Source organism: Pelophylax lessonae (genome assembly GCF_965119305.1).
Source record: "Pelophylax lessonae genome assembly, chromosome: 4".
Lineage (NCBI taxonomy): Eukaryota > Metazoa > Chordata > Amphibia > Anura > Ranidae > Pelophylax > Pelophylax lessonae.
This window is the reverse complement of record NC_138771.1, coordinates 65,822,365-65,845,073: the sequence shown is the minus strand read 5'-3', so window position 1 is coordinate 65,845,073 and position 22,709 is coordinate 65,822,365. Positions and strand designations below refer to the sequence as shown.

General features: G+C 46.0%; 2 protein-coding genes across 2 annotated transcripts in view; one reads left to right on the top strand and one right to left on the bottom strand.

Moving 5' to 3' along the window:
* The window catches only part of EFL1 (elongation factor like GTPase 1), a 669,975-nt gene extending 654,064 nt beyond the window's left edge, over window positions 1–15,911 (bottom strand). Inside the window, exon 1 of the mRNA XM_082255636.1 lies at window positions 15,837–15,911. The gene's annotated coding sequence lies outside the window, so the exon portion shown is untranslated. The remainder of the gene's footprint in view (window positions 1–15,836) is intronic.
* Window positions 15,912–16,001: 90 nt separating this feature from the next.
* The window catches only part of SAXO2 (stabilizer of axonemal microtubules 2), a 46,422-nt gene continuing 39,714 nt past the window's right edge, over window positions 16,002–22,709 (top strand). Inside the window, exon 1 of the mRNA XM_082255885.1 lies at window positions 16,002–16,116. Within this exon, the coding sequence (XP_082112011.1) occupies window positions 16,079–16,116 (38 nt within the window). The 5' untranslated portion in view covers window positions 16,002–16,078. The remainder of the gene's footprint in view (window positions 16,117–22,709) is intronic.

Genomic DNA, 22,709 nt, shown 5'->3' with positions numbered 1-22,709 from the left:
AGCGCCGCCTGACGCGTCTCGTCATCAACAGACATCGTCTAGGGGTCGTCTAGACGACGTCTGTTGATGACGAAACGTGTCGGGTGGCGCTCACGGTGACGCACGCCGGTACGGAGGAGACGCAGCGCCCATCTTTTTGGCGGTTTTCGGAACACAGCACGGCACACGGAGGGGAACACCGACTAAAAGCTAAGATGCTTGTTTTATTCATTCATTTTGTAAGTGTCCTTAATCTGGTGTGCTATTAAAAGTTACATGCAGTCTGCGCTATGAAAGTGTCCTGCTCTCTATTTTATGTATTTTGTACACGGTGGAATCTGTGAGCCCTGCAATATTGGAAGGAGGATCGCTCTCTGCTTTTATACATTTGGCCATATCGAATCTCTGTAATGGAGGTCATCTTCATTTGGTAAGAGGCGGTGTGATCCGTGTGTTTGGTAGCGGTTCTCCAGGTCTACAGCTTTCCAGCTTTTTCTGTTTGAAGCAGTGTTAATTTTGGCAGCAAATTTCAATTTAGTTTTAGTCTTAGGACTAAAATGGCATTTTAGTTTTAGTCCCATTTTAGTCTTCTGCAAGTGTTTTAGTTTTAGCCGTATTTAGTCGACTAAAACTCCAGTACATTTTAGTCGACTAAAACGTCCTACATTTTAGTCGACTATAACACATTTTAGTCATCTATAATCGAATGGGTGTAGTTCAATTGTAATTTGTAATGCATTATTTAAGCATTTCTCTACAATTTCCAAACTCATTATATACTACTGCTGGTTCTGGAGTGAAAAATCTAATATGTTTTTATTTATGGTATTAAGCTTTGAGCATGCACCAGTGTTAATTTTGGCAGCAAATTTCGATTTAGTTTTAGTTATAGTCTTTTGACTAAAATGCCATTTTAGTTTTAGTCGTATTTTAGTCTTAAGACTAAAATGCCATTTTATTTTTAGTTGTATTTTAGTCATCTGAATTGTTTTAGTTTTAGTCGTATTTTAGTCGACTAAAATTGTGTTAATTTAGTCGACAAAAACGTTTTAGTCAGTTTTAGTCGACGAAATTAACACTGGTTTGAAGTGGACACTAAAGGACTGCTTTGTCTAGTCATTTTGGGACATTACATACAGGAGTAGCGCCACATTATTAACAATATACCTAGCAATAAATCGCATGTAAAATTCAACAGGCTGGTTGTACCCAAGCTTGATTGATCAACTTGGGTACATTCAGCCTGCCCATACATGGTTTGAATCTCGGTCAATCCCTGTTGCATTGGGCGAGATTCCAGTAGAGTTCCAGGCTAAAATGAAACTAGCTCTAAACCAATCAAGCACCCTGGCCCCCCCTTGTTTTTGGATATCTTTTTTTCTTTTGTATCTTTTTGTTTAGTGTCTTTTTTTAGTTCTCCACCCAATGTCATCTTCGCATTTGCCCCCACCCCCCACTCCTTTTCCGGGACGACATTGCTCCGGACAAGAACTTGAGGTACTACTTTAGTGTACTCAAAGCTTGTGTCAAGCTGTAACAGCTTATCACATACACAGCACAGTTCCCCCACTGTAAAAGAACCTGTCAGTGCCTGCATTCATCCACCCACAGTGACCCACGCACCCAGCTGCAGCTGCTCTGTGTCCCATCCAGCTTCTGTCAGAAGCTCACACCACCGGGAACACTCCTCAAGTGCCACGCTGTCTGCACCATTTACTGCACATGCGCGGCATGCTACGTGCACGTCCGCTTGCCACATGCACGCACAATACGTCACGGACACGTCCCCCCGCTTCATGTGCAGGAAAAATAGGGCCGTACTTGCGCGCGCGCCCCTGCAGTCCTAAAGCACGGCAGGGAATGCCCACTGAAGGCGCTCCCTGAAATCTGAGTCACAGAGGGTAAGTGGATGCGCGGGAGACATATATTAGATCCACTAGGCGCCAGGCTTTAGTGGGTTTTGCTTGTACAGAAAAAATGTGAGGGATCCAAGATATGCATACCACAGCTGAATACACATCACTGCCCTCTAGTGGAGACATAAAAACATGGCACCTGGTATCTGTTAAAGCGGTAGTATACTAAAAAAAAAAAAAAAATATATAAAAATAAAAAAAAACACCTGCAAGACAAAGGCATAATGAGCTAGTATGCATCGCATACTAGCTCATTATGAAATACTTACCTTAGAACGAAGCCCTGACACGGACCCCCGGACAACGCTGTGGGAGCTGACATGATTACTCGGCGTCTCTTCTGGGTTCGGCGGCTCCGGCAATGAGTGGCCGGAGCCGTGATGATGCCATTTTCCGGGACTTCCCGGCAAGGAACGCTGAAGGTCCGCCGGAGCTTCAGAGCGCATGCGCCGCTCGCGTCAGCGGCTGCATGCAGTGCAAATATCTCCTAAACCGTGCAGGTTTAGGAGATATTAATTGTACCTACAGGTAGGGCTTATTATAGGCTTTCTTCTAGTTAAAAGTCACAAAAAGTGGTATACTACCGCTTTAAATTTCATAGCTAACAGTACATCATATTTAAAGTAAACTTACCAATCCTGCCGCAGGACTCTGCATATAGCTAGAATCCGAATCTTCATCCATCATGCCGGGTCCTGTCACTTGTGGACCTTCAAGGACTGGGTCCCCCTATAATCTTGGAGCAACTCCCTTGGACCTGTAGGGCACCCTGTCGGATTGCCTTTGGAGTCAGTCTTACCAAGGGTCCAGATCCCAGGGTCGCATTACAGGCAATACCTCGCAGTATTTCTCTACCGAGGCTCAGGTACCGTCCTTTTAGTCTTCCACTTTTGAATGGATCCAATTGCCAATCCCCTTGGAACCTGCAAGGTCTTATCCAGGACTGTAGCATAACCTTAAAATATGGAGAGCTTCTCCAACGATGACCATCACCTCTAAGACACTGGCGAGGTACTTCCTGTATGGGAGGGGTTATATAGAGGGTGACTTCCTGTCTTTTTAGTTGTCAGTGTCCATTCACTTATAGGTGTTGTATAACCCAGATAGTAATTATTATGGCTGCTCTGTGCCCCGGGATGTACGATAAAGGAAATGCTGTCTATACCTGATTTCAAAGCACCGATCAGCGCTCACGTGACCGGCTGCTTCTCTCCCCTCTTGATCTGACAGCTGCAGCGGGCAGGGCCAAGATTCCCCCGCTGACGTCAAATCAGGACGAGAGGGGGAGAGAGCCCGCCGATCACATGAGCGCCGAGCAGCGCTCTGAAATCACATATAGACAGCATTTTTTTAATAAAACAGGGACAGGAGCACATAGCATAATGAGATACAGAGGATTATATGAAAGAATAAATGTAATTTCAGCAAGGCGGGGGCAGAGCAGACAGGCGGGGGGAGGACAGAGGACATAAACTGTCCACGGTGTCAGTGCTCAGCAGATATGATACACCGTGGTCAGTTTACAGGGGGGAGGGCAGAACCGGGCAGGATCAGCTAGGTATTTCAGGTGATAGAAAGGGCCAAATTACACAGCACAAGCACTGTGCTGTATAACATGCTTTAACCTCCCTGGAGGTGTTCCAGAGTGTGGCTCGGGGTTAATATACAGTGCCAAAAGCGGTATCCCCGAGCCACACTCGGGATTACCCCACAAATCAAACTTACCTTCCACTACGATCCCCCGCTGTCCTCCCCCTCCATCCTCCTGCTGTACTCGCTGTGTGATCCGGGTGATGCCGGCATCGGTCTTCCAGTTCCCTTCCCTGCGAGCGCCGCGATGCAGGGGAGTGGAATCAGCGGGAAATTCAAAAAATAAAACAAATAACATGATACAGTGTAATCTGTTAGGATTACAACTTTGTATCATGCCATTTTATCACAGGTTTTCACCTAGTGGCTTTTCCAGTGCCCTGCCTGTACTTTTGCGGTTCTTTGTGCCTAGAAAATTGTAAACGTCCATGACATTCAAAAAGCGTTCTTTTAGCTCGAAAGCGCTTCTAGGCGAACTGGAAAACAGCGACAATGAATCGGAATTATTTGAAGAATTGAGCGATAGTGATTTGTGGGAAAATTCATCATCAGGTACTGAAAGTGACGACAGTGACGATTCTGCGACTGAGCTCAGCGATGTGAGAACTTGGTGCTCTATTGACTGCGGTACAATCAGGCAGCGCCCCCAAGATTCCCAGACAAACCGGTACAAAAAGCAACAAGTGGCTACGCGTCAGAAGTTTTCAAGATGCAGAAAGTGGGAACCAGTGACCAAAAATTACATTTGGAAATTTCTGGGCCTAATGATTCTTCAGGGAGTGGCGGGGAAACCCCTGCAGAAGTGGTATTGGACAACCAATACATTACTTGCCACTCCAATCATGTCAGAGTACAGATTCTCCCTCCTAATGAAATATCTCCACTTCGAAAACAATAAAGAATTTGATGAAACGACTCATAATGCACCAAAGCTAAAGAAAATTTGGGAAGTATATCAAATAATCATTCTACAGAACTTCCAACAGAGCTATGTGCCAGAAAGAGACATCAGCATAGATGAAAGTCTAATGGCCTACAAGGGAAGGGTCAGCTGGGTGCAATACATTGCATCAAAGAGGGCACGATTTGGTGTAAAATCCTACATGCTATGCGAATGCTACATTTGGAATTCAGTGATATACACTGGAAAAGGAATAAAATTCGATCAAAAATACAGCAAATATAGAACGGCAACATCTTCTGTTCTTTCACTAATTGAGCCATTGCTAAATCAGGGTTATTGTGTAACTGACAACTTTTATACATCTACTGAACTTTATGAGTTTCTTCTGCAAAACAAAACCGATGCCTATGGAATCCTAAGGGCTAACTGGTGCGACATGCCACCAATGTTTGGCAAAAAGAAGCTCAAGATAGGAGAAATGGTTGCCTGGCAGAAAGGCAAACGATGGCGGGACAGGAAAGACGTGTGCCTAATTAGTGAAGTATATAATACCTCCACTGTTATGGTACGCATCAAAAGGTGGGAAAGAAGTCATGAAGCCACAAATAGTGATAGACTACAACAACACCAACACCATGGTAGGTGTCGACTGAGGCGACCAAGCAATGACATTCTACCCAGCAATGAGGAAACAGCAAAAGAGATACTATAAGAAGATCTTCAGACATCTTCTTGAGCAATGCTTGTGGAATGCCTACATTCTTTCCCATTAATGGCATATATGTATTCTGCCTAGCAACACCTGACTGTCCGCAAAAGATTTTCCTTATTGGCTCATTAATCCGCTAGTTACGGAGCCGCGTCCGGTTGCCTAGTAACCACATACTATTTTAACCTTGCGGAGACGGCGTGACCTACGCTGCTGATGACGAAACGCGTAGAGTGTAGGTACGTCATTTCCGCAACATTGGAACGCACATCCGGCGGTTGACACGCACAGCGTCCTGGAAGTCACCGCTAGAGAGGATTTTGCGGTTCCTAAGCCATTGATCGCTCGTTTTAGCTGTTACCGAATGGGAGTACTATTTTTTACTTGTAATAAAGGCTACTTTTAACATCAGTACTTCACTATATGAGGCTCTTTCTCCTGTTTATGACCCGGATATAATTTTACATCTGATGGATTGATCTGTACATGAGGCTACTTTTACCCTATACCCCACTCTATATACACCATTTACATGGGAGTTATGATCCAGGATTCTCCAGCGAAGTGACCAGTATATCATCCCTGGCTGAGGGCAAATATTGCTTACACCACGCTGGTTACCCCTGTAGGGGTGACAATTTCTGGTGAGTGTGGGAGATATTGAAGGGGAGCACTGATTTCCTCACCTGGCACCCCACACCTGGATCACCCCAAGAATCACTCATCTACTGGATTTTTATTAGTCACTGTCGTGGACGTTTTGGACTATTTTTACCACCTATCAATATTCTAGACTTATTTACTGTTTTTTCTGCTGTTTTCTGTTGCAGAACATTTACTTTTTTCCAGGACCATTTGCACTTGTTCACTTTACCCTTGTATATATATTTATTTATTCACTTCACATATAGACACACCATACCCAATCTCCACTGGAGACACCATACTCACCTATTTATCAACTTTGGTTGATTCACTTTATTATTTATCTATTTTGTCCCACTTCTATATTGGCTGAGATTATATATATATATATATATATATATATATATAGTTATATTTGCTCACTTGGCACTTTATTTTATTCACCATCACTAACTGCACTTTACATTTACACATTGTTGTATGCTTTTGTGTATTACTGTATTTTACTATTTATTGTATTGCTAATCATACTACACTATTACACCACTTTGGCAGCGCCATTTACCTCACCACACCTATTATTCTGCTCAAAAACAAGAGTGACAAGCCTGTGATTTATTTGAAGTTCATTTGGAAAGTTGCCGAACGTATCTTTCTGAATCACCAAACACCATCAATGGCTGGGAATAGATCTGGACATCGTGCTGTTGGCATTGTCAACCCGGAACACCTGACTGGTCGTCACTTCATGGACTACATCCCACCAACTGAGAAAAAGTCAGCACCTACAAGGATGTGCATATGGTTTGGTGCTCGAAGAGAGATTACAGTGGAAGGAAAATAAGAAAGGAAACCAGATTCTATTGTCCCGATTGTGACGTCGGACTTTGTGCAGTCCCAGGTTTCAAAATCTTTCATATCCGAGATGTTTACTACACCATTATTACAGTGACTAGTAATATTGCACCCCTTGTCTGTACAAATGTCAGTGTTTTTAGTTTGATTATATTATTGAAAAAAAATTACAAATTATATTATAATTTATGATTTCATGTTTAAACTTTATCATACCCGGGATGTCTACTAGACTCTTGTTTAAACAGATTTAAGTGAGGTATTCCTAAGAATCACATGCCTAAAATATAAAACAACAGATTCCATGCAGAACAATGTACCGCTTTGAGATCAAAAATTCTGACATAATCACATAATCAGACCACTAGGAAGGTTAAAGGAACAGGAACCTTTTTTTTTTTTTTTTTTTTTTTTAGGTAACAAATGCTTTAAGTAACTCTGGCAGTATTTATCTCAAAAGAAATCAAGCCCACCGAACAAGACCCATTTGAGCGAAAGGGGAAGCACCACAAACTTTCTGCAAGTACATGCAATGCACGTGGGTGTGGCATGTTTGTCTTCACAAATGGGGTTAAAACAGGCAGTAAGGTGTTGTCACATCGCCTGTCAACTGCCTCTGAAAAACTATTTGAACGCAGATTGCTTTTCAGTGGAGCAGCAGATTTAGATGCACATTTAAATCTAGTCATGAAGTAGAACTAAAGGCTAAACTTTTTTTTTTTTTGGAGTAAGGGGGGATTGTAACCCGTCAGATTTTTTTTTCCCGCCATTTCTGTTTCATTGCGGAGATTTACTTTCACTTCCCGTCCCATAACCAAACAGGAAGGGAGAGGAAATTTCTGCAAATTAAGGGAATTTCTTGGGTACCACCAGGTCACCAGAGCTAGTGTCCCCATAGTAAGACTAGTAAGACTTCCCCCGTATTACGTTTCTTGGGACAACCCAAAATTTGGGATTTTCTCTTACTTTCACTTTTAATATTAATGATAAACAGGACAAAAAGAAAGAGGGAATCTCCCTAACAGGGGCAGAGACAGCAATAAAAAAAATCTGACAGGGATTCTAATCCATCCCCACTTTATCCATTGTTTTAACTTACTGGCCAGTGCAGAGTTCCGGGTCCTTTCACAGGGGCTTTCCAATCAAGTCTGCCTGTCAGTTTTTCAGGCAGACCTGAGCAGACCCGCCATTCGCCTCTATGGAACAGTGGATGTCAACCGTGACATGTCCGTTGACACCCGCCACTATCTCATCCGATCCTGTCCACCAACTATTTTCAATCCGTCTGGAAGATAGGGGAGAGCAGGACTCTGTCCGACTCCTCTCCGCACAGTGAGTGGAGACAGACCTGTCATCCGCCTGCTTAGTGGGGATCAGCGGAGCAATGCTCCGCTGAGCAAAGCGGAATCTACCAAGCTGATCGCCCGTGTGAAAGGACCCTTCCCCTCGTTATTTGTACGTTCCTAACATATCAACTGTCTGTATCATAAGATAAAGGACCCATGCACACGGGGCTCTTCTAAACGCCTTTCCTCTTGGCAGCAAAAATGTCCATAGAAACACAGGGTAACATGGAGAGGAGTTTAGAGGCAGGAAAAAAAAGCCCAGCGTTTTTAATGCTTACTGTGCATGAGGCCAAATAATGAATGTTTTTTTTTTAATTGAATTTAGGGTGACCATAAACTCAGGTTTTAATAAATATATATATATATCTGTAACGGATCAACCGGCACCCTAACTGGGTACCTCCGTTGACGGATGCTCCTAGTGCTTCCCCAGAGCTCCAAGCACTCCACCAGACACCATAACCACCTCAGACCCCACAAATTGTCGCAGCTTGGTTGGGGTCTCGCTGTCTCCTACCCACCCTGGACCTACGACAAGGCTCCAGATTCCAGTGGGTGAACCTCCCATTCCCCAGAGAGTGCAGCAGAAACAAGCTCTTACAAGAACTTAGTGATTATTCAAGGGAGTATGAAGAGCATAGCAATCCCTTGTAGCAGATTCCCCCAATGAGAGACAGGACTCTAGATTGAGGGTGAAATAGAACTCAAACTTTAATGGTACAGCTGCTCTTTTATACAGTTTCCTCCACAAGGTTACTACCCAGGTGGACCTTGTAGGGAACAGGCCATGAAATTCACAATCCAATAAAAACAGAGTTTTACACTAAGTCACTACCATACAGTGTACACAATCCCTCCCCTCTGCCTGATTACAGTATCATATGCAGATGAAAGTGTATACAGGAACACAATTAGCCTAAACTAATCTAGCCACCTGGACAGAACAATCTGAGGTCATTAACATTTAACAATAGGACAGGCACATTCCACATTCCATCTCAATACACAAACAATAGGACAAGGCTACCAATGACAGTCTATGTGTCTCTCTCACATTGAAGCTGGAAAACACATTTTCTCAATACACAAACAATAGGGAAAACCTGTCTGACATTGAGGGATATGTAATACACACATTATTTAGGAGTCACAGACTTCATGGCAATGGTCTACAACAGTCTAACTCTCCCAGTGTAAAGTGGGATTAAATGTTCATATTTCTATATGAAGATATTGCTGACAAATATTATTGTCCCATCTGAAGCAATTAAAACTATTAATTATCTGTCTTTCACTTTCAGTGACAGTAAACAACGTCACAATATCCTTTTCCAGTATACATGTATTCTTAACTCAGAAAAGGGCATTTTTTTTTGCTCTCACCCTCCAGATTTTTTATTTTTTTTCTCTGCTGTCATCTGATTTCCTGTTATTCCTGGTGGGTACATTCCTTCTCTATGATCCCTCTGTATGTGGGAATGTAGTCATCCTGTCTTGTTGGCTGCAGAGGTGGTTTTGTAGTGTGCATACGGTAGTGCACATGACAAACTATTTATGTGAGGGAGAAAAGGAGAGGTTTCAAGGTGATTTAGGCCGGTGCGAATTGTAGCGACAGGAACCTACTGATTCCTGCTGCGGCTCTGGGTGGCAGCTGGCCCCTTTCACTATAATGAGAGTTCACCAGAAACCGCAGTTATTCCCATCTCTCTGCGCAGCCAGCGATTACCTACATTATGGACAGTCGCTAATGCCTGCGGCCACCTATTTTTATAGTAAATGGGGCCACCAGACATAACAAGCAGCTGCAATTTGAACCAGCCTAAATCACTGATGTAGACTAAGGGCCATTTCACACCGGTGCGCTTAAAAACATGCATATTGCATTTTCATCATATTTTTGGTGCACTTTCTGAATTCCTGAGTCCCACCATACACCTGTAAAACTTGGACACGTGACTCAATCCATTGAATTACAATGGAATGTGCGAAAAGTGCACCAAAAATGCTACATGCAGGACTTTTCAAAACGCAACGCAAACACTGTGCACTGATGTAAACAATTACATGGGATTTAAAGGGGAAGCATTTTCATGCACTATAAAGGTGCTTTTGAGTGCGCCAAAGTGCATTAGTGTGAAATGGCCCTTAGAAACCTGTGCGAATAAGTTATGGGTTCATACATTACCACAACTGTATTTATACACAGTGCAATCTCTACTTTCCATCCGAGTTTACAGCTACCAGTCAAAAATAGTTATATTAACTTCATCATCATTTTTTTATAGGTCACTTTAATACTACACATACTGTATATAATGACCAGATTTACATATTTAAAGTGTTACTAAACCCAGGACTCTGAATTCACGATATCTGGTCTCCCACAGTACAAAGAACATGGAAATGCAATTATTTTAGTAAATATAAACTGCTAAATACCTTTTCTCATCAGCTGTATATAGCAATCAGAGCAATCTTGTGACTACTGTGTTTCCCCCGAAAATAAGACCTTCCCTGAAAATAAGTCCTACTGTTATTTTTGGGGAGGGCTGCAATACAAGCCCTACCCCGAAAATAAGCTATAGTTTAGTGTTTCTAAAATCTTAGAATCCACTCTATTAGTGTTTTATATAATGTCCAGTGTGTGTTTCTGTAATAAAATAGTGTGAAATACCTGTGTTACAGCGCCACTTGCCGCTCAGCAGATCTCCCGCTCTGCTGTCCTTCACCTCTCATAGCTGTCAGAGGGGGATCTCAGCCTCTCCCCTCTGCAGTGTTCAGAGAGGGTCACAGAAGCACTGAGTATTAGATTAGAATTGTGTGAAATACCTTTGTTACAGCGCCGCTTGACGCTTTCCTGACCCCCAGCTGTCAGCGGGGGAGAAGAGAAGGACAGCAGCGGGAAATCAGCTGAGCGCCAAGCGGTGCTGTAATGAAGGTATTCTGGGTTCTGTGACCGTCTCCGAACACTGCAGAGGGAAGGGGCTGAGATCCCCTCTGACAGCTATGAGAGAAGAAGGACAGTAGAGCGGGAGATTACCTACCGAAGGTATTTCACACTATTCTATAACAGAAATACACACTGGACATTATATAAAACACTAGTAAAGTGGACTCGAGGATTTTAGAAACACTAAACTAGGTTCACACGGGATTCCTGACAGGCAGGGAGGGAGGGAGAGAAGACAGCACATTACAGATAAGACCTACCCCGAATATAAGCCCTACTGTGTCTTTTGGTGCCAAAATTAATATACGTACAGTGGGGATCGAAAGTTTGGGCATCCCAGGTAAAAATTTGTATTAATGTGCATAAAGAAGCCAAGGAAAGATGGAAAAATCTCCAAAAGGCATCAAATTACAGATTAGACATTCTTATAATATGTCAACAAAAGTTAGATTTTATTTCCATCATTGACACTTTCAAAATTACAGAAAACAAAAAAATGGCGTCTGCAAAAGTTTGGGCACCCTGCAGAATTTATAGCATGCACTGCCCCCTTTGCCAGTGTCATGGATTGTTCTCAATCATCGTCTGGGAAGACCAGGTGATGTCAATCTCAAAGGTTTTAAATGTCCAGACTCATCTGACCTTGCCCCAACAATCAGCACCATGGGATCTTCTAAGCAGTTATCTAGAAAACTGAAACTGAAAATAGTTAACGCTCACAAAGCTGGAGAAGGCTATAAGAAGATAGCAAAGCGTTTTCAGATGTCAATATCCTCTGTTCAGAATGTAATTAAGAAATGGCAGTCATCAGGAACAGTGGAAGTTAAAGCAAGATCTGGAAGACCAAGAAAAATATCAGACAGAACAGCTCGCAGGATTGTGAGAAAAACAATTCAAAATCCACGTTTGACTGCACGATCCCTCCAGAAAGATCTGGCAGACACTGGAGTTGTGGTACACTATTCCACTATAAAGAGATACTTGTACAAATATGGTCTTCATGGAAGAGTCATCAGAAGAAAACCTCTTCTACGTCCTCACCACAAAAATCAGCGTTTGAACTTTGCAAATGAACATATAGACAAGCCTGATGTGTTTTGGAAACAAGTTCTGTGGACCGATGAGGTTAAAATTGAACTTTTTGGCCGGAATGAGCAAAGGTACGTTTGGAGAAGACGGGGCACAGAATTTAATGAAAAGAACCTCTGTCCAACTGTTAAGCATGGGGGTGGATCAATCATGCCTTGGGTTTGTATTGCAGCCAGTGGCACAGGGAACATCTCACGAGTAGAAGGAAAAATGGATTCAATAAAATTTCAGCAAATTTTGGATGGTAACTTGATGCCATCTGTGAAAAAGCTGAAGTTAAAGAGAGGATGGCTTCTACAAATGGAGAATGATCCTGAACACACCTCGAAATCCACGGGGGATTACATCAAGAGGCATAAACTGAAGGTTTAGCCATGGCCTTCACAATCTCCTGACCTCAACATAATTGAAAATCTATGGATAGACCTTAAAAGAGACAGCCCAGAAATCTCAAAGGACTGGAAGACTTTTGTAAGGAAGAATGGGCAAAGATACCTCAAACAAGATTTGAAAGACTCTTGGCTGGCTACAAAAAGCGTTTACAAGCTGTGATACTTGCCAAAGGGGGCAGTACAAGATATTAACTCTGCAGGGTGCCCAAAATTTTGCAGACACCATTTTTTTGTTTTCTGTTATTTTAAAAGTGTAAATGATGGAAATAAAATCTAACTTTTGTTGACATATTATAAGAATGTCTAATCTGTAATTTGATGCCTTTTGGAGATTTTTCCACCTTTCCTTGGCTTCTTTATGCACATTAATACAAATCTTTACCTGGGGTGCCCAAACTTTCGATCCCCACTGTAAGACCCAGGCATATTTTCAGGGAAACACGGTAGTATCAGTCAATGCTGATAGATTGTAGGAGGAGTTTTCATTTCTCCCACGATTGTCCCATCAGGCTTCAAGACCCGTAATTCTCTGTCTGAACATGTCTAAACAGTGCTGATTGGCCCTGTGCTGATCGCATGTACCCTCCCAAGAAAAAAAACAAAAAAAAAACATCCATCAATTAAGATGTGACATCCCACCCACTGTGTTATTTTTAAGTTACTGGGCATGGAGGAAGAGGAGGGACTGGGCTGTCATTTAGGATCTGTTTACACCCCCAAATGTGTGATGTTAATATCATGTGCCCTGAATAGCTCAGCTAAAACCAGGAAATGATCTCTGAGCAATAGAGACCAAACTGAGAATGTGCAGCTGAACTACACTTACTGTGTCTTATCTGGACTTGTCCAGAGTGAATGTGCAGGAGGGGGCGGATCTGTGCATACAGGATCACACAGCCTTTTTACACAATGCAGAGGATTAATCACAGTGTGTATAACAAGCATGCTATTCTGCATCTATAGACAGATTTTACTGTTGTGGGTTTAATAACACTTTAAAATGTTGCACGTTGCATTGTAATCACTAGGCTGCCATCCGTACAACACGTTCCGCAGATTTAATCTGCTTCTTCAGGGAGATCTCTTCTAAAGCTTCTTATTGGTAGCATTTCAGTCATTTAAAAAAAAAAAAAAAAAAAATAAAAGTAAATAGCTGCAAAAACTGTAGCTGCTGATCTTTAATAATAGGACACTTACCTGTCCAGGGATCCAGCACTGTCCTTACCTGGGCCAATTCTTCGCTGGTCTGGGGATCCAAACGCCAGCATGTTTGCTTGTGAGAAGCTGACTGTGACTCCTCGCAGCTTCACATGCACAAGTCGCGCTGTGCTTTGTGAATGGACCCTCAGCCTCCTGGGACCTGTAACGTGTCCCAAGAGGTTGGGGGGGGGGGGGAGGGGGACACATGACAAAACTAGGTACCAAAGGTACTCCTAAAAAATAAAGAGATACAAATAGTGGAAGAGGGGGGAGAGGAGAACATAAAGTGGAACTTCCCTTTTTAGGTGAAGTTCCGTCTTAATAGAGCTAGGTCAAAATCAAGCCCGGACCTGTTATTTACAAGCAAGGAACCAACTAAGGTGGGGGTACAATAATGGTGATTACAAGATAATCCAGAGAGCACACACTGATAGGAGCCATTCTGCAAAAATATTGGTATCTACTTATGAATGATGTCATCCTAAAAAAAAAATATGGCTGGAAGTACGCAGTATTGTATAACAGATTGGTCATATACAGTATGTGTAGTCATGGCCTTCATATACAGCATGTGTAATAATGGTCCTCATATACAGTATGTGTAATGATGGCCTTCATATACAGCATGTGTAATGATGATGGTCGAACACAGTATGTGTAATGATGATGGTCATATACAGTATGTGGAATGATGGAGGTCATATACAGCATGTGTAATGATGGCCTTTATATACATTATGTGGAATGATGATGGTCATATACAGTATGTGGAATGATGGCCTTCATATACTGTATGTGGAACAGAGATGTATAGTAACTAAGTAGAACTACTTAAGTACTGTACTTAAGTACCGAAATGCGGTATCTGTACTTTCCTAGAGTAGAATTTTTTTCTCCTACTTCTACTTTTACTTCACTACATTTTTTCGATGATTTCAATACTTCTACTCAAGTATTTTTTTTTTGTGCTGCTTAGTTACTCGTTACTTTTAAAAAAATTACCACTGCCAGAACAGTAGATGGCAGGTTTCATGAAGTTCAAAAAAATGTGTATAATGTCATTTGTAAATCAGCGCATACGAAAATAAAGGCTGTGTATAATAAAAGCTGCTATACCAAATCTTTCCAATAAAAAGAAAATATGAAACAAACAAATAAATGGTGCTACAGCGCTTAAAGTGCATCAAGAAACTACTGACAAACACAGGTTAATCATTTGAATAAATCATTTGAAATAATAAAAACAATATGATGTTCAAACTTTTGACTTCTTTCTTTAATAACTACATAATACAGTACTTGTACTTCTACTTTCAGTACTTGAGTAGAAATTTTTTTTCAAAACTACTGGTACTTTTTACTTTTAGTACTTAAGTAGCAAATTTTTTGAAAAAACTACTTGCAATACTTAAGTAAAAAAAATGTTGAATACTTTAGTACTTCTACTTAAGTAACTTTTTCTGCGAGCACTTCCACTTCTACTCAAGTCACTTTTTGATCGAGCACTTGTACTTTTACTCAAGTAGAAATTTCGAGTACTTTATACAAGTCTGATGTGGAATGATTATGGTCATATACAGTATGTGGAATGATGCTCCTCATATACAGTATGTGTAATGATGGAAATTGATTTTATATAGAACTGTCTCTGATGGAGTCCATTTTGCATGCACACTGAATGCGTACTCAGCGCACACTGATCGTACACTGAACGCACACTGAACGCGTACTCAGCGCACACTGAACGCGTACTCAGCGCACACTGATCGCACACTGATCGTACACTGAACGCACACTGAACGTGCACTCAGCGCACACTGATCGCACACTGAACGAGCACTGATCGCACACTGAACGCGCACTGATCGCGCACTGATCGCGCACTGAACGCGCACTGGATCGCACACTGAACGCGCACTGATCGCACACTGAATGCGCACTGAACGCGCACTGATCGCGCACTGAAACGCACACTAAACGCGCACTGATCGCACACTGAACGCGCACTGATTGCGCACTGATTGCGCACTCAGCGCACTGATCGCAGAGTGGGGAGTGCTGTATACAGGACTCTCTCTGGGTTTTTTTTCTGTAAAAATAAAGTTAGTCAGCCAACCCCAGTCCTCCAGCTCAGTGACACCATGTAGCGAGGAGGAATCATTCTAGTAGCAGCACTGGGTCCCTTCTATCCTCCCTGTAAGTTCCTCCTCCTCTCATACAGATCCATGTAAACAAAGCCCCATCCCCAGCTCATCACTCACCGTCACCAGTGACAGCTCTTCTCCGCCAGCATGTGCAGCCCATGCACGGAAGTCACTCAGCTCTGCGCCTACTCCTGGTTCGACGTGCTCCCTGCGTCACCACGCACACAGCGCGCTGGTTGACAGGACGCGAAGGGGGTTGCTAGGAGACAGCCTGCTTGCCTAGTTACCAGAGCCCTGTGCACTGCGTGACACTCTGCACCGCCGCAGCTCGCTGACTACAGACCCCGGGACTACCCACCATGAGGAGGAAGTGTATCTGTGAGATCTGCACCTGCGGGTAGGAGAAAAACCATCACCCGGGGAGGAGGGAAACATGGCTGTCCGTACTGAGCGGAGGAGGGGGGACATCTGTGACACCAGAGAGGAGGGGGACATCTGTGACACCAGAGAGGAGAGAAGGGGGGACATCTGTGACACCAGAAGGGAGAGGAGGGGGACATCTGTGACACCAGAGGGGAGAGGAGGGGGGCAGAAGGGGGACACCTGTGACACCAGAGGGGAGAGGAGGGGGGCAGAAGGGGGACACCTGTGACACCAGAGGGGAGGGGGACATCTGTGACACCAGAGAGGAGAGGAGGGGGGGGACATCTGTGACACCAGAGGGGAGGGGGACATCTGTGACACCAGAGAGGAGGGGGGACATCTGTGACACCAGAGAGGAGAGGAGGGGGACACCTGTAACACCAGAGGGGAGAGGAGGGGGACATCTATGACACCAGAGAGGAGAGGAGAGGAGGGGGACATCTGTGACACCAGAGGGGAGAGGAGGGGGACAGGAGGGGGACACCTGTGACACCAGAGGGGAGAGGAGGGGGACATCTATGACACCAGAGAGGAGAGGAGGGGGACATCTGTGACACCAGAGGGGAGAGGAGGGGGACACCTGTAACACCAGAGGGGAGAGGAGGGGGACACCTGTGGCACCAGAGGGGAGAGGAGGGGGACACATGTGACACCAGAGGGGAGAAGAGGGGGGGGACATCTGTGACACCAGAGAGGAGGGAGACATCTATGTCACCAGAGGGGAGAGGAGGGGGACACCTGTAACACCAGAGGGGAGAGGAGGGGGACACCTGTGACACCAGAGGGGAGATTAGGGTAACACCCGTGACACCAGAGGGGAGAGGAGGGAGACACCTGTGACACATTAGAGGGTAGAGGAGGGGGAAACCTGTGACACCAGAGAGGAGGGGGACACATGTGACACCAGAGGGGAGTGGAGGGGGACACCTTTTACACCAGAGAGGGAGAGGAGGGGGACACCTGTGACACCATAGAGGGGGACACCTGTGACACTATAGAGGAGGGGGACACCTGTGACACCAGAGAGGAGGGGGACACCTGTGACACCAGAGAGAAGGGGAACACCTCTGACACCAGAGAGGAGGGGGACACCTGGACACCAGAGAGGAGGGGGAACCATGTGACACCAGAGAGGAGAGGAGGGGGACACCTGTGACACCAGAGAGGAGGGGGAACCATGTGACACCAGAGAGGAGAGGAGGGGGACACTTGTGACACCAGAGGGGAGAGGAGGGGGACACCTGTGACACCAGAGAGGAGGGAGACACCTGTTACACCAGAGGGGAGAGGAGGGGGATACCTGTGACACTAGAGAGGAGAGGCGGGGGACACCTGTGACACCAGACAGGAGAGGCAGGGGACACCTGTGACACCAGAGGGGAGAGGAGGGGGATACCTGTGACAACAGACGGTGGAGGAGGGGACACCTTTGACACCAGAGGGGAGAGGAGGGGGACACCTGTGACACTGGAGAGGAGGGGAACACCTGTGACACCAGAAGGGAGAGAAGGGGGACACCTGTGACACTGGAGAGGAGGGGAACACTTGTGACACCAGAGGGGGACATCTGTGAAACCAGAGAGGAGGGGAACAACTGTGACACCAGAGAGGAGAGGAGGGGGACACTTGTGACACCAGAAATGGAGGGGGGCACCTGTGACACCAGGGGGAAGAGGAGGGGGACACCTGTGACACCAGAGAGAAGAGGAGGGGGACACCTGTGATACCGGAGAGGAGGATAGTAGGGGGACACCTGTGATACCAGAGAGGAGGAGAGGAGAGGGACACCTGTGATACCAGAGAGGAGGGGGACAGCTGTGATACCGGAGAGGAGGGGGGCACCTGTCACACCAGGGGGGAGAGGAGGGGGGCACCTGTGACACCAGGGGGGAGAGGAGGGGACACCTGTGATATCAGAGAGCAGGAGAGGAGGGGGACACCTGTGATACCAGAGAGGAGGAGAGGAGGGGGACACCTGTGATACCAGAGAGGAGGAGAGGAGGGGGACATCTGTGACACCAGAGAGGAGAGAAGGGGGGACATCTGTGACACCAGAAGGGAGAGGAGGGGGACATCTGTGACACCAGAGGGGAGAGGAGGGGGACAGAAGGGGGACACCTGTGACACCAGAGGGGAAAGGAGGGGGACACCTGTGACACCAGAGGGGAGGGGGACATCTGTGACACCAGAGAGGAGAGGAGGGGGACATCTGTGACACCAGAGAGGAGGGGGGACATCTGTGACACCAGAGAGGAGAGGAGGGGGACACCTGTAACACCAGAGGGGAGAGGAGGGGGACATCTATGACACCAGAGAGGAGAGGAGGGGGACATCTGTGACACCAGAGGGGAGAGGAGGGGGACACCTGTAACACCAGAGGGGAGAGGAGGGGGACACCTGTGGCACCAGAGGGGAGAGGAGGGGGACACATGTGACACCAGAGGGGAGAAGAGGGGGGGGACATCTGTGACACCAGAGAGGAGGGAGACATCTATGTCACCAGAGGGGAGAGGAGGGGGACACCTGTAACACCAGAGGGGAGAGGAGGGGGACACCTGTGACACCAGAGGGGAGATTAGGGTAACACCCGTGACACCAGAGGGGAGAGGAGGGAGACACCTGTGACACATTAGAGGGTAGAGGAGGGGGAAACCTGTGACACCAGAGAGGAGGGGGACACATGTGACACCAGAGGGGAGTGGAGGGGGACACCTTTTACACCAGAGAGGGAGAGGAGGGGGACACCTGTGACACCATAGAGGGGGACACCTGTGACACTATAGAGGAGGGGGACACCTGTGACACCAGAGAGGAGGGGGACACCTGTGACACCAGAGAGAAGGGGAACACCTCTGACACCAGAGAGGAGGGGGACACCTGGACACCAGAGAGGAGGGGGAACCATGTGACACCAGAGAGGAGAGGAGGGGGACACCTGTGACACCAGAGAGGAGGGGGAACCATGTGACACCAGAGAGGAGAGGAGGGGGACACTTGTGACACCAGAGGGGAGAGGAGGGGGACACCTGTGACACCAGAGAGGAGGGAGACACCTGTTACACCAGAGGGGAGAGGAGGGGGATACCTGTGACACTAGAGAGGAGAGGCGGGGGACACCTGTGACACCAGACAGGAGAGGCAGGGGACACCTGTGACACCAGAGGGGAGAGGAGGGGGATACCTGTGACAACAGACGGTGGAGGAGGGGACACCTTTGACACCAGAGGGGAGAGGAGGGGGACACCTGTGACACTGGAGAGGAGGGGAACACCTGTGACACCAGAAGGGAGAGAAGGGGGACACCTGTGACACTGGAGAGGAGGGGAACACTTGTGACACCAGAGGGGGACATCTGTGAAACCAGAGAGGAGGGGAACAACTGTGACACCAGAGAGGAGAGGAGGGGGACACTTGTGACACCAGAAATGGAGGGGGGCACCTGTGACACCAGGGGGAAGAGGAGGGGGACACCTGTGACACCAGAGAGAAGAGGAGGGGGGACACCTGTGATACCGGAGAGGAGGATAGTAGGGGGACACCTGTGATACCAGAGAGGAGGGGGACACCTGTGATACCAGAGAGGAGGGGGACAGCTGTGATACCGGAGAGGAGGGGGGCACCTGTCACACCAGGGGGGAGAGGAGGGGGGCACCTGTGACACCAGGGGGGAGAGGAGGGGACACCTGTGATATCAGAGAGCAGGAGAGGAGGGGGACACCTGTGATACCAGAGAGGAGGAGAGGAGGGGGACACCTGTGATACCAGAGAGGAGGAGAGGAGGGGGACACCTGTGATACCAGAGAGCAGGAGAGGGGGGGACACCTGTGATACCAGAGAGCAGGAGAGGAGGGGGACACCTGTGATACCAGAGAGCAGGAGAGGGGGGGACACCTGTGATACCAGAGAGGAGGAGAGGAGGGGGACACCTGCGATACCAGAGAGCAGGAGAGGGGGGGACACCTGTGATACCAAAGAGCAGGAGAGGAGGGGGACACCTGTGATACCAGAGAGCAGGAGAGGGGGGGGACACCTGTGATACCAAAGAGGAGGAGAGGAGGGGGACACCTTTGATACCGGAGAGGAGGTGGACACCTCTGATACCAGAGAGGAGGGGGACACCTGTGATACCAGAGAGGAGGAGAGGAGGGGGGACACATGTCATACCAGAGAGGAGGGGGACACCTGTTACACCAGAGGGGTACCCCATCATTGGTGTCAGTGGGTGGAATAGTGCCCCATCATTGGTGTCAGTGGAAGGAATAGTGCCCCATCATTGGTGTCAGTGGAAGGAATAGTGTCCCATCATTGGTGTCAGTGGGAGAAATAGTGTCCCATCATTGGTGTCAGTGGGAGAAATAGTGTCCCATCATTGGTGTCAGTGGGAGAAATAGTGTCCCATCATTGGTGTCAGTGGGAGCAATAATGCCCCATCATTGGTGTCAGTGGGAGCAATAATGCCCCATCAGTGGTGTCAGTGGATTGCATTGTGCCTCAAGGGCCTGATAAAGGTAAAGCAAAGGGCCAAATGGGGCAATCTCCAGATTTTGTGTGCTTCTGCGTTGATCAATTCCCCCCCACTGTGTGTTTTATCCCATTTTCCATGCATTGCCATTGACTATACCATAACACACATTTTTACACTAAATGTACCAATGATGCAACAAGCGGGGTTTTTAAAAAATGCAACATACTGTCTTTTCGCAGAAAACACCTATGTGAAGAGTCTGTGAAGAGACAGTAAAGTTATAATACAATAAAATATAAGAGGGTTAAGAGAGCCCTGCTCATTACAATCTAATAGGATGGGGCAAGTGGTACAAAAGGTTATAACTGTGGGTGATGAGCTGATGAAAGTGATAAAAGATTAGTTAGAGGCATGATAGGCTTCCCTTAGGAGATGAGTTTTCATGGATCACCCAAAGGCAGCCAGAGTAGGAGATAGCTGGACCAACCGAGGTAGAAAGTTCCAGAGGATGGGAGAGGCTCTGGAGAAGTCCTGGAGATAAGCATGGGGGGAGGAGACGAGGGAGCTTGAGAGCAGGAGGTCCTGAGAGGAGCGGAGAGGACAGTTTGGGTGATATTTGGAGACAAGATTGGTGATGTAGCTCAGGGCAGAGTTATCAAAGCGAGAGAGAACAAGGGAGTGACTGAGTGTCTTGGTAGTTTCATTAGTTAAGAAGGGGGAATTTTGGAGATGTTATGGAGGTGAAGTCTACAAGCTTTTGACAACGATTGGATATGGAGCTGAAAGTTCAGGTCAGAGTTTAGGATTACCCCTAGTACCCTGGTGTGAGGATGGGAGGGATTGCGGGTTGCAATATTGATTTTTAAGGAAAAATCACGGGACGGGGCCTTTTTTACATGGTCTTAGCTTCTGACTTGTGATCCGCTGTCAGCAGCAGCCGGCTGCGGTTAGCAGGTGATCGGGAGGCATTTGACAGGTGTCAGCTCCTCAATGGCTGCATTACCAATGAAGGAGCACCACACTGCATGTATTACCCACAGTGGCGGAGTGCAGCTTTATTCACTTGAATGGGTGACATTTGGCAGTGGTGCTGTCCATCGAACGCAACTTGAGGTATAAATATATTGTGTACTAACATGCAGTGTTAATATCGTTCACGAAAATGTTTTTGGTCACAAAATTAACATTTTTTTAGTTGACTAAAATACAGCTACAACAATTCAAATGACTAAAATACAACTAAAACTAAAATCTAAACTAAATTTCACATCAAATTAACACTGCGCTTTCGTGGGGGGCGTCTACTAAGCTGCTAAAAGCAAAAATAATAGGAACTTTTTACTTTTAGGAAAAAAGGCTTTTTCTTATTTTTGTTTTTCTTAATATTTATTGTCGGTAGTATATTTAGGTAATATGTGCAATGGCATTACAGCCAATAGAGTTTACAGTTTCTTTTTCTTTTTTTTATATATATATATTTTAAAGTTGCACTTCTGTTTCTCAAAAGCAATATTTTTGTTTGTTTATGAAACTTGGATTTATTTATAAAGACATTATATATCACGGCTAAGGCTCGGTTCACACTAGGTCACTCCTACTTAGGGGGCGACCTGTGAAGTCGCGTGCAGCGCCACTTCGGCGCGACTTGCACGGACTTATTAAAATGTATGTCTATGCAAGTCGCCTCCGAGGTCGCTCCTATTAGAACGGCTCCTGTACTATACAATGGGAGTGTGACGGACCGCGACTTGTCAAGGCTGACAAGTCGCGGTCCAAGTTGGATCAATGTGAATGCAGTCTAAATCTGTGTCTGCATGCATATTACCATAAATAATAACATGTTATTCGATTTTTACCCCAGGAGTATATAATGAATTTGGCAATTTCAATAACTTGCAGCTGCACATGGCAATAAATCCACTTTTTTTAGCAGAATTTTCAGAACTTCCATGTTATTTTTTAATTTATGACAGTGACCTTAAGCTACCTGTTAAGATTTCTGCAATCCTATATTAACCACTTGCCGTCGCTGCACTGCCTATTTACGTCGGCAGTGTGGCTCTCCCAGGCAAAATCACGTTAATAGGCGTCATCTGCCTGGG